The 13,138-nt window shown below is 47.1% G+C and overlaps 1 protein-coding gene across 3 annotated transcripts in view; it reads left to right on the forward strand.

Moving 5' to 3' along the window:
* Positions 1 to 1,532: 1,532 nt before the first annotated feature.
* The window catches only part of uqcrb (ubiquinol-cytochrome c reductase binding protein), a 104,519-nt gene continuing 92,913 nt past the window's right edge, over positions 1,533 to 13,138 (forward strand). Inside the window, exons 1-2 of one of the 3 annotated variants that reach the window (XM_085992608.1) lie at positions 1,533 to 1,661; positions 10,055 to 10,126. In XM_085992608.1, coding sequence (XP_085848734.1) covers positions 1,643 to 1,661; positions 10,055 to 10,126 — 91 coding nt within the window. In that variant the 5' untranslated portion in view covers positions 1,533 to 1,642. The remainder of the gene's footprint in view (positions 1,662 to 10,054; positions 10,127 to 13,138) is intronic. The other 2 variants (XM_085992609.1, XM_085992610.1) reach the window with 2 other exon arrangements.

Here is a 13,138-nt window from a genome sequence, read left to right on the forward strand (position 1 = left end):
ACCCCACATCCTCTGCATCACCAAGACCGCCTACTCCCACCTCCGTAACATCACCTGTGTCTGCCCCGCCTCAGCTCATCTGCTGCTGAAACCGTCATCTGTGCCTCTGTTACCTCTAGACTCGATTATTCCAATGGTCTCCTGGCCATCCTCCCACCCTGCACCCTTTGTAAACTTGAGCTCATCCAAAACTCTGCTGGCCGTATCCTAACTCGCACCAAGTCCCATTCACCCATCTCCCCTGTGCTGGTTGATCTACATTGGCTCCCGATCTGGCAATACCTCGATTTTAAAATTCCCATCCTTGTTTTCAAATGCCTCCATGGCCTCGCCCGTACATATCTCTGTAACCTCTTCCCTCTGTAACCTCTTCCAGCCCTACAACCCTCAGAGATCTCTGCATTCCTCAAATTCCGGCCTATTGCGCATCTCCAATTTTTATCAATCCACAGTTGGCGGCCGTGCCTTCAGCTGCCTAAGCCCCTGGAATTCTCTCCCTAATCCTCTCCGTCTCTCTACCTTTAACCTCTACCTTCTTTTAAGATGCTACTGAAAATCTACCTCTCTGACCAAGCTTTTGGTCACCTGTCTTAATATGATAGCAAAATACTGCGGATGCTGGAAATCCGAAATATCAGAAAACGCTGGAAAAACTCAGCAAGCCAGGCAACATCCGTGGAGAGAGAAACAGAGTTAACGTTTCAGGTCAAAGACCCTTCATCAGAACTGAGCAAAAAGCAGGAAATGAAACGGATGGAAAAGCAAGTTTGGGGGCTGGGAAATGGGGGAGGGGATGAAAGAACAAAAGGGAAGGCCCGAGAGGTTAAGAGATATTCAAGGCGAGATGAGATGGTAATAGGGCAGGTAAAGAAACAAAGGATGGCTCTAGATGAAGTGTGAAATGCGCTGGCAGAATGAAAGACAGCTGTCAAAATTAAGACTAGTCCTGGGGGAGGGAGACAGACCATATCTTGGTGCCCAATATGTAACAACATGTCACAACCTGAGGAACATTGAGTGACTAACGAGCACACCCATAGCATATATACGCTAAAAATGTTTAAATCAATACCGAATGTACCCAACGACTGTTTTAAATTAATACTGAATGCACCCAATTGGGTCAACGACTGTTTAAATTAATACTGTCTGTACCCAACGAGGGTCAAAAACGTTTGACACCTACAGAATGTTGGAAACCTGTACTTTTTGTTATGTAAGCTTTGGCAACATGGTTCCCTGTAAACTTTCATGCCAATAAAGCATTTGAATTGAAAAAAGGAAAAGGCACAAAACAAAAGTGTGGATAAAAAATATATTAAAAATATGATAGGGGCCGAGGTTATGATCTGAAATTGTTGAATTTGATATTGCCAAATTTAGTTTGAAAGTGCTCCTGCACGCGCACGCAGAACGTGCCTGCATTCTATCTCCTGCATGCGCACGCTGAACGTGCCTGCATTCTATTTCCTGCACGCGCACGCTGAACGTGCCTGCATTCTATCTCCTGCACGCTGAACGTGCCTGCACTTTATCTCCTGCACGCGCACGCTGAACGTGCCTGCCTTCCCTGGCCGGCTGGGGTTTTTTGAGGCGTCAGACGCTGAGTGCAGGGGTGCCGCACTGAATTCCGGCCACGAAAATGGCGGCGAGAGCTCCAGGTGAGGTCGTGCGGGCGGTTTGTAAACGCCGCCCCGGTGTGAGTGATAGGCGGCGCGGGAGAGGGTTCGGCCGCGGTAAAACTGGCAACCGGTCCTGCGCGCCCTTTCATGCTCTTGGGCGGTGCACCGCCGGTGATGCTGGGCCTTGACCTTAGGGTGTCCCTGATGGGGGAGCCGCCGGGCACTGGAGCCGCGATCCGCAGCCTGGAGAGCCCAGGGCCGGGCGGCTGGCTGAAGTCCAGCCCGGGGACGGTATGTGCGCCTCTGTTCCACCGCCGCCCTGAGGCTCTATGACATTGAGGCCCAGCAGTAGTGAGGAGAGGATGAATTTGTCTTTATACAGCCCCTCTGGTGCTCAAGGTCACCCGAGCAGAATCCAGAACAGGAATAAACGGGCCATTTTCCGGTTGGTAGGCTGTATCTAGTGGGGTAGCGTGAGGGTTAGTGCTTGGGCCTCAGCTATTCACAATCTATATCTGAGGGGACCAAATGTAATATATCCAAGTTTGCTGATACAAAGCTGGGTGGGAATGTAAGTTTGAGGAGGATGTAAAGAGGCTTCAAATCAAATCAACTTTTATTGTCATTGTTAGTGCACAAGTGCAGTACAACGAAATGTAGGCTTGCGGCTCCCGAGAGTGTACATTTAGATTAAGACATTTAAACATTCAACATACATTTGGCTTGTAATACATTAACATAAGCATAACCATAATAAAGTGCATTGGCAGATGTGCAGGCTTTAGAGTTTATTTGTCGAGTTCAGTAGGATGACAGCCCTGGGAAAGAAGCTGTTCCTAAATCTGGTCGTACGGGTGCGAATGCATCTGTAGCGTCTCCTAGATGGCAGGAGGGCGAACAGGCTGGGGTGGGTAGGGTCTTTGATGATGGACCGTGACCTCCGTAAACAGCGTTTCTGGTATATATGCTCTATGGTCGGTAGCTGGGTGCCAGTAATGCGTTGGGCAGTTTTGACTACCCGCTGCAGCTGCCATACCATACTGTGATACAGTTTGTCAGGATGCTCTCTATTGTGCAGCGGTAAAAGGTAGAGAGGATCAGGGGTGACAGGTTACATCCCTTCAGCCTCCTTAGGAAATATAGGCGCTGCTGGGCCTTCTTCACCAGAGAGGAGGTATTGAGGGACCAGGAGAGGTCTTCCGTGATGTGGAATCCGAGGAACTTAAAGCTGTCCACCCTTTCCACCACAGCCCCATTGATGTGGATGGGGGTGTGACTTCCGCCTTTAGACTTCCTGAAGTCCACAATGATTTCTTTGGTTTTCTTGATGTTCAGGGCCAGGTTGTTATCGGCGTACCACTTCACGAGATGCTGGACCTCCTCCCTGTAGGCTGACTCATCGTTGTTGGTGATCTGGCCTACTACCGTGTTATCATCCGCAAACTTGATGATGGTGTTGGAACCATGAACAGCCACACAGTCGTGGGTGAAGAGGGAGTAGAGGAGGGGGCTCAGCACACATCCTTGTGGGGCCCCCGTGTTCAGGGTCGGGGGGAGGTGTGGTTACCTAATTTGACAGACTGGGGTCTGTTTGTTAGGAAGTCCAGGGTCCAGTTGCAGAGGGAAGTGTTCAGGCCAAGAGTTTGGAGTTTGGTGGCCAGCTTAAGTGAGTGGGCAAGAACATGGCAAATGCAATATAATGGGGCGAAATGTGACATCCAGTTTGGTAGGAAAAATAGAAAAGCGAAGTATTTTTTAAAATGTTGAGAGACTGGGAATCTTGGTGTTCAGCGGGACCTGTGTGTCCTTGTACATGAATCACTGAAAGTTAACATGGAGGTACAGCAAGCAATTAGAAAAGCAAATGGTATGTTGGCCTTTATTACAAGAGGATTTGAGTATAAGAGTAAAGATGTCTTACTGCAATTATATAGGGCCCCAGTGAGACCTCACCTGGAGTATAATGTACAGTTTTGGTCTCCTTACCTAAGGAAGGATATACTTGCCATAGAGGGAGTGCAATGTAGATTCACCAGACTGGTTCCTGGGATGGGGGGATTGTCCTATGAGGAGAGATTGAGTAGACTAGGCCTATATTCTCTAGAGTTCAGAAAAATGAGAGGTGATCTTATTGAAACATACAACATTCTTACAGGGCTTCTAATGCAGTAGATGCAGGGAGGATGTTTCCCCTGGCTGGGGAGTCTAGAATCAGGGGTCACAGTCTCAGGATAAGGGGTCGGCCATTTAGGATTGAGATGAGGAGAAATGTCTTCACTCAGAGGGTGATGAATCTTTGGAATTCTCTACCCCAGAGGCTGTGGAGGCTCAGTCGTTGAATATATTCAAGACAGAGATCGATAGATTTTTGAATATTATGGGAATCGAGGGATATGGGGATAGTGCAGGAAAGTGGAGTTGAGGTCAAAGATCAGCCATGATCTTATTGAATGGCAGAGCAGGCTCGACGGGCCAAATGGCCTACTCCTCCTATTTCGTATGTTCTTATGTAAGAATCATCGGTTGATACAGCACTGAAGGAGGTCATTCAGCCCTTTGTATCTCTGCCCACTCGTTGGTAGAGTTATCCAATTAGACCTAGTCCCCTGCTCTTTCCCCATAGCCCTGCAAAATTTTCTCCTTTACGGATTTATCCAATTCTCTTTTGAATGTTGCGACTGAATCTTCCAGCACCCTTTCAACCAGTGCGTTCCAGATCACAACAACCTGCTGTGTTTATAAAAAAAAAAAAAAAGTTTCCACATCTCACTTCTGGTTCTTTTGCCAATCATCATAAATCTGTGTAGTCTGGTCACTGACCCTTCTGCCACTGGAAACACTGTCTCCTTATTTACACCTCTATCAAATCTCCACTTAACCGTCTCTGCTCTAAGGAGAACAGCCACTGCGATCCCACAACCAACGGATCAGATCAAAGCTCTGCAGTCCTGCCACATCCAGTCGTGCATGTTGGTGGACAATTAAACAACTAACGGGAGGAGGATGCGCCATGAATATCCCCATCCTCAATGATGGTAGGGCCCAGCAAGCGAGTGCAAAAGACAAGGCTGAAGCGTTTGCAACCACCTTCAGCCAGAAGTGCTGAGTGGATGATCCATATCTGCCTCCTCCTGAGGTCCAATCTTAAACCAATTCAATGAATTCCACGTGATATCAAGAAACAGCTGAGCACACTGGATACAGCAAAGGCTATGGTCCCCTACAACATCCCGGCTGTCGTGTTGAAGACTTGTGCTCCAGAACTAGCTGCGCTTCTAGCCAGTATAGCTACAACACTGACATCTACCCGCCAATGTGGAAAATTGCCCCGGTATGTCCTGTCCACATAAAGCAGGACCTATCCAATCCAGCCAATTACCGCCCCATCAGTCTACCCTCGATCATCAGCAAAGCGATGGAAGGTGTCATTGACACTGCTATCAAGCGGCACTTGCTCACCAATCGCCTGCTCACCGATGCTCAGTTTAGGTTCTGCCAGGACACCTTGGCTCCAGACCTCATTACAGCCTTAGTCCAAACCTGGACAAAAGAGTTGAATTCCAGTGGTGAGGTAAGAGTGACTGCCCTTGACATCAAGGCATCATTTGACCGAGTGTGGTATCAAGGAGTCCTAGTAAAATTGAAGTCAATGGGAATCGGGGGGGGGAAAAAGCTCTTCACTGGCTGGGGTTGTTGGAGGTCAATCATCTCAGCCCCAGGACTTCGCTGCAGGAGTTCCTCAGGGCAGTGTCCTAGGCCCAACCATCTTCAGCTGCTTCAACAATGGCCTTCCCGCCATCATACAGTCACAAGTGGGGATGTTCGTTGATGATTGCACAGTGTTCAGTTCCATTCGCAACTCTTCAGATAATGCAGCAGTCCATGCCCGCATGCAGCAAGACCTGGACGACATTCAGGCTTGGGCTGATAAGTGGCACATAATATTCGCGCCGCACAAGTCCAGCAAGCGAGAGTCTAACCACCGCTCCTTGACATTCAATGGCATTACCATCGCCAAATCCCCCATCATCAACATCTTGGGTGTCACCATTGACCAGAAATTTAACTGGACCAGCCACATGAATACTGTGGCTACAAGAGCAGGTCAGAGGCTGGGTAGTCTGCGGTAAGTGTCTTGCCTCCCGACTTCCCAAAGCCTTTCCGCCATCTACAAGGCACAAGTCAGGAGTGTGATGGAATACTCTCCTCTTGCCTGGATGAGTGCAGCTCCAACAACACTCAAGAAGCTCAACACCATCCAGGAGCAGCCCGCTTGATTGGCACCCCATCCACCACCTTTAAATATTCACTCCCTCCACCACCGGCGCACCGTGGCTGCAGTGTGTACCATCCACAAGATGTACTGCAGCAACTCGCCAAGGCTTCTTTGACAGCACCTCCCATACCTGCGCCCTCTACCATCTAGAAGGACAAGGGCAGCAGGCGCATGGGAACACCATCACCTGCAAGTTTCCCTCCAGATTACACACCATCCTGCCTTGGAAATATATTGCCGTTCCTTCATTGTCGCTGGGTCAAAGTCCTGGAACTCACTCCCTAACAGCACTGTGGGAGAACCTTCCCCACAGGGACTGCAGCAGTTCAAGAAGGTGGCTCGCCACCACCTTCTTGGGGGTAATTGGGGATGAGCAATAAATGGTGGCCTTGCCAGCGATGCCCACATCCCAGGAACGAATAAAAAAAAACTACCTTCTTCATCAACCCTCTCCGTTTCTTCATCAAAGAACGCAATCAAGTTAGTCAAACATGATTTGCCTTTAACAAATCTGTACTGACTTTCATTTATTAGCCCAATCTTTTCCAAATGCCAATTAGCTATGGATGTCTTTCCTTTCCCCTTCATGGGAATGTGTCTGCTCTATACCTGAACCATCTCTTCTTTGGAATCCTCCCATTTCAGTTACTGTTTTGCCCACTAATCTTTGATTCCAACCCACCTGGGCCAGATCACGTTTCAACTCCCTGAAGTTAGCCCTCCTCCAGTTAAGTATTTTAAAGCTTGCTTGTTCTTTGTCTTTTTCCATAACTATTCTAAACCTGATACTATGATCACTGTTCCCCAAATGCTCTCCCACCGAAACATGCTCCACTTCATTCCCCAGCACTGGATCCAGCGGCTGCTTCCTTCCTTGTTGGGCTGGAAACACCCACTGATCAAGAAAGTTCTCTTGTACACATTCCACCCCTCTGCCCTTTACACTGTTACTATCCCAGTCTGTATTAGGATAATTGAAGTTCCCCCATTATCACTATTCTGTAGTTTTTGCATCTTTCTGCAATCCTCCTGTAAATTTGCACCTCTATCTCCTTACTATTTGGCGGCCTATAGTGTACACTCAGTAGTGTAATAGCTCATATTGTTCCTTAATTCTAACCAAATAGATTCTGTCTTTGACCCCTCAACTACATCAGCCCTCTCCAGTGCTACAATAGTTTATTTGATCAATACTGCCACCTGCTTCTTTTTTCCTTATCTTTTCTGAATACCTTGTAGCCAGGAATATTAAGTTCCCAATCCTCCCCTTGTTTGAGCCAGGTCTCTGTTATTGCCACTATATCATAGTCCCACGTGACGACGTGCCTGCAGCTCACCAACCTTATTTACCACGCTATGTGCATTTACTCACATGCACGCCAAACCCATCTTAGACTGCCTCACGTTTGCGCCCTTTCTGATCCCTCCTATTTCTGAGCTATTCTTTAGTGCTTTTTGCCTCTCCCAGTCCTCTGTGCACCTTGTTTCTCCTCTCTTGAGTTTCATCCTGATGCCCATCCCCCTGCCAGATTCATTTAAACCCTCCCCTATAGCACTAGTTAGCTTTACCACAAGGACATTGGTCCCAGCTCTGTTGAGGTGCAACCCATCCACCTTGAACAGGTCCCTTCTGTCCCAGAACTGGTTCCAATGCCCCAGGAATCTCAAGTGCTCCCTTCTGCACCATTTCTCCTGCCACGCATTAACCTGTCTTATCCTGCTATTCCATACTCACTAGCGCGTGGCACTGGGTACAGCCATCTAGTGACAACAGCGTTGCTAATGACAGAAAAAAGTTGAGTCAGTGTCGTATGCCCATGTCAGTCATATCCAGTAAAGACATTGTAACTTATACTGTTGATACTGTGCATGTAAAATTAAACGGAGAGAGGGTGCGAAGACACGTCGAATCTTAACACCGAGTAACTATTGACATCGATGATGTTACAATGATTATTGAAACCACATGATAATGGGTTAGGGGGTTGGGGTTAGAAACCAACACCATAGATGCAGATTCAATAACTTTCAAAATGGAATTGGATAAATACTTGGAGGAAATATTTGCAGGGCAGTGGGGAAAGAACAGGGGAGTGGGACTAATTGAATAGCTCTTTCAAAGAGCTGACACAGGCATGATGGGCCGAATGGCTTCCTTCTCCTGTATCATTCGATGAAAAGGCTGGGATGTAGGGTCAATTGAAATTTTCAAAACTGAGATCTTTGTTCGGTAAGAGTATCGAGGGATATGGAGGAAATCCAGGTAAATGGAGTGGGGGTACAGATCCACCATGATCGAATTGAATGGCCTACTGTTCCTATGTACCTTTCATTCTAAGAAACATAAGAAATAGGAGCAGCAGTAGGCTATAGGGCCCCTCGAGCCATTCAATAAGATCATGGATGATATTCAACCTCAACTCCACTTTCCTGGATAACTTATTAATATTTATTATTAATGGATAAATTCGTAACTCTTAACTGCACAAACTGACCACCTGCATCTTAACTTCCAGTCTTCTGGTTAAAACCTGACTGGTTGCCCTGCGTCTCTTTTCTCCTCCTCCCTCCCGGCGTTCCCCAGGAGGAGGGCCAAGGCCTATGATTCCTTCATTCATGGATTTGTTGGTGGTCCTCAAACTGACTACCCCCTCTGCAAGAGTATATATTCTCTGTTTAATTTTACATGCAAAGCATATTGGACTCGTGTGAATAGAATCTTTAAAAGGTGGGATGTTTTGCTCGATCATATGAGACATATAAAGAATTGCTTACTGTCCCCGGTCATTGTGGCAACCTCTAAAGTTAACACCTCACACCCTCCCTCTGTCTTGGCTGCGGACTGTGGCTTTTTAAGCCTGTGAAAGAAAGTGATGCTTGCATTTCTATAGCTCCTTTCACAACCTCGAGATATCCCAAAGCACTTTACAGCCAATTAAGTACTTTAGAAGTGTAGTCAGTGTTGTAAAGTAGGAAACTTGGCTGTGAATTTGCGTACAGCAAATTCCAACAAATAGGCATGTGATAATGACCAGATAATTTTTTTTAGCGGTGTTAGTTGAGGGGTGAATTTTGGCCAGGACAGCGGGTAGAATTGCCCATCTCCTCTTCGAAATAGTGCCATGGGATCACTTATGTCCACCTGAGAAGGCAGACAGGACCTCGGTTTAACATCACATCCAAAAGAGCATCTCCAACATAAATACATAGAAGTGGCTAGTACTGTTGCCTCACAGCGCCAGGGACCCGGGTTCGAATCCGGCCTCGGGCGACTGTCTGTGTGGAGTTTGCACATTCTCCCCGTGTTTGCGTGGGTTTACTCCGGGTGCTCCAGTTTCCTCCCACAGTCCAAAGATGTGCAGGTTAGGTTGATTGGCTATGATAAATTGACCCTTAGTGTTAGGGGGATTAAATACGTGGGGTTACGGGGATCGGGTGGGATATGTGTCGGTGCAGGCTCGATGGGCCGAAATGGCCTCTATCAGCACTGTGGGGTTTCTGTGATTCTGTGAAGGTAGGAACAGGAGTAGGCCATTCGGCCCCTCGAGCCTGCTCCGCCATTCAACGAGATCATGGCTGATCATCCAAATTCAGTACCCTGTCCCTGCTTTCTCCCCATATCCCTTGATCCCCTTAGCCTTAAGAAATATATCCAACTCCTTCTTGAATATACTTAATGAATTGGCCTCCACTGCCCCCGTTTTCTCTCGACCACCTTTTTTGAATAGCTACCTAATGCAGCACTGGAGTGTTCGCCTGGATTTAGTGCTCCAGTCCCTGGAGTGGAACTTAAACCCACAACTTTCTGACTCGGAGGCAAGAGTGCTACCTACTGAGCCGCGGCTGACCCCTAAATTCACTTTATTTTAAAACACAACCCTTAATCATAACTCATTCCCAAATCATTTTTATGAAAAAATGTGATCAAAAATCCCAAACTAGCAGCAATAAATGCTGTCTTGCCAGTATTTGTCAAATGCCAAGAACAAAGGTTAAAAAAGGCGGTCTGACTAGGTGACTTTCATCCAGCGAGTATTTCTCTGTACGTTGAGCTTAAATCAAAGAATAAGGAACATTTTGCCAAAATTTGGTCATCTAATTTGGAATTTTCCTTCTATAGTAGAGTAATGTGTTTTGTATTTTTTCCTTCCTCTAGTCAAAGCAACAAGCAGTTTGCTTCAGAAATTTCAGAAGTGGTACTATAATGCTGCAGGGTTCAACAAATATGGTAAGTTTATGTTTATATTCTCCTCGACTCTCTTATTTTCTTTCTCATTCTCGGGATATAGGCATCGCTGGCACAGGCAGTATTTATTGCCCATCTCTAGTTGCCCATGAGAAGGTGACGGTGAGCCGCTATAGTCAGCGTGGTGAACCTACTCCCACAGTGCTGTTAGGGAGGGAGTTCCTGTATTTTGACCCAGTGACGATGAAGAAATGGCATTATATGTCCAAGTCAGGATGTTGTGTTACTTGGAGGTGATGGTGTTCCCATGCACCTGCTCCCCTTCTCCTAGGTGTTGGAGGTTGCAGGTTTAGGAGGTGCTGACGAAGAAGACTTAGTGAATTGTTGCAGTGCATCCTGTAGATAGTACACACTGCAGATTTTAAAAATTGAATTCAAATTCCAAACTTCCACGGTGGGATTTGAAGTTGCGTTCTCTGGATTACTAGTCTAGTAAATAACTACCCTATAAATCCAAGTGGTACTTATGAACAGCGATCTTTCCCTAGGCACCTGTCAGTATCCTTCCTAGCAACCATTGGGAGCAATAGCAACTGTTTGCTGTCTTTTTTTGTTGCTTACTCCTTTGTGGATTTGTATGGTTTCTACTACTGTGCTATTATTTTTTTTAACCACCACTCTCCCCGACCCCCCAAAAAATTAAATGAAAGCGAAATCTGCTGGAGAGCTGCCATGCCAGCCAGAAAACACAACCTTTAACAAGGCTTATCCAATTTCTGTTTATGGCCTGCTTTATTTATTATCCTTCCTGTTCCTGTATGTCAATTTTGGTTCAGTACTGGGTACAGGATCATGGCTTGCATGTCGTCGTGAAGCAGGCGGAGGATGGTGACGAACTTTTGAGGGCAGCCGAATTTGAGGAGGACACTCCATAATCCCTCACGGTTGACAGTGTCGAAAGCCTTTGTGAGATCAAAGAAGGCCATGTACAGCAGCTGGTGCTGTTCCCTGCATTTCTCTTGTAATTTACGCATGGTGAAGATCATGTCCATTGTGTCCCTTAGTGGGCGGAATCCGCATTGCGACTCTGGGAGGAGCTCTTCGGCCACTGGGAGAAGGCGATTGAAGAGAATTCTTGCGATCATTTTCCCTGTGGCAGAGAGCAGGGAAACTCCTCTGTAATTACCACAATCGAACTTGTCACCTTTCTTGAAGATCGGACAAAGTCAACATGGATTTACAAAGGTAAATCGTGCTTGACTAATCTGCTGGAATTTTTTGAGGATGTAACTGGTAGAATAGATAAGGGAGAACCAGTGGATGTGGTGGTATTTGGACTTTCAGAAGGCTTTCAATAAGGCCCCGCATAAGAGATTAGCGTGTAAAGTTAAGGCACATGGGATTGGGGGCAAGCTACTGACTTGGATAGAGAACTGGTTGGCAGACAGGAAGCAAAGAGTTGGAATAAATGGGTCTTTTTCCGAGTGGCAGGCAGTACCGCAGGGATCGGTCCCAGGACCCCAGCTATTCGCAATATATATTAATGATCTAGACGAGGGAACTAGATGTAATATCTCCAAGTTTGCAGACGACACAAAGATGGGTGGGCGTGTGTGCTGTGAGGAGGATGCCGAGAAACTTCAGTATGATTTGGACAGGTTGGGTGATTGGGCAGATGCAGTATAATGTGGATAAATGCGAGGTTATCCACTTTGGTGGCAAAAACAGGAAGGCAGATTATTATCTGAACGGCAATAGATTGGGAGAAGGGGAAGTGCAACGGGACCTGGGTGTCCTTGTGCACCAGTCGCTGAAGGTAAGCATGCAGGTGCAGCAGGCGGTTAAGAAGGCAAATGGTATGTTGGCCTTCATAGCGAGATGGTTTGAGTACAGGAACAAGGATGTCTTGCTGCAGTTGTACAGGGCCTTGGTGAGACCACACCTTGAGTATTGTGTGCAGTTTTGGTCGCCTTATCTGAGGAAGGATGTTCTTGCCATGGAGGGAGTGCAGCGGAGATTCACCAGACTGATACCTGGGATGGCAGGAATGACGTATGAGGAGAGATTGGGTTGATTGGGCTTATACTCGCTGGAGCTTAGAAGAATGAGAGGGGATCTCATTGAAACTTATAAAATTCTAACAGGACTAGACAGACTAGATGCAGGAAGGATGTTCCCAATGGCGGGGGCATCCAGAACCAGGGGTCACAGTCTAAAGATAAGGGGTAAGCCATTTAGGACAGAGATGAGGAGGAATTTCTTCACCCAGAGAGTGGTGAACCTGTGGAATTCTCTACCACAGAAGGCAGTTGAGTCCAATTCATTAAATATATTCAAGAAGGAGTTAGATATATTTCTTATGGCTAAAGGGGTCAAGGGATATGAGGAGAAGGCAGGGACAGGGTACTGAGTTTGGATGATCAACCATGATCTCATTGAATGGCAGAGCAGGCTCGAGGGGCTGAATGGCCTACTCCTGCTCCTATCTTCTATGTTTCAATGGTCACAATTACAGCGTCTCTGAGACACCCTGGCATGCTCTCCTCCTTCGAGATAAGAGAAATGAGTTCATGAATTAGCGCCAGTAGTGCTTCTCCGTCATGCTTTAGTGCCTCGGCAGGGATTCCATCTGCTCCTGAGGCCTTGTTGTTCTTCAGTTGTCGGATGGCCTTTTCAATCTCATGCCGGGCTGGGGTAGTGCTGAGATGGTGGCGGGTAGCATGCTGCGGGATGGAGTTGAGGACACTCGCGTCGAAGACAGAGTCTCTGTTAAGGTCTTCGAAGTGCTCCTTCCAGCGGGCACTGACTGCCTCTCTGTCCTTGATGAGTACCTCTCCGTTCTTGGCCCACAGTGGGGTAAGATGATGGGTGCTTGGGCCGTAGATTGTCTTGACTGCGCTAAAGTCGTGGTTGTTGGCTAGCTGCTGGATCTCCTGCGCTTTCTCCACCCACCATCTGTTCTTTAGGTCGCAAGTTTTTTGTTGGACCTCGGCCTTCAGGCGTCCGTAGAGCTGCTTTCGTGCTCTTGAGTTGTGTTGCTGTTTCCAGATCAGG

This window comes from Somniosus microcephalus, chromosome 7 (assembly GCF_052327205.1).
Source record: "Somniosus microcephalus isolate GS21.2 chromosome 7, FLI_Smic_1.0, whole genome shotgun sequence".
NCBI classification, from domain to species: Eukaryota; Metazoa; Chordata; class Chondrichthyes; order Squaliformes; family Somniosidae; genus Somniosus; species Somniosus microcephalus.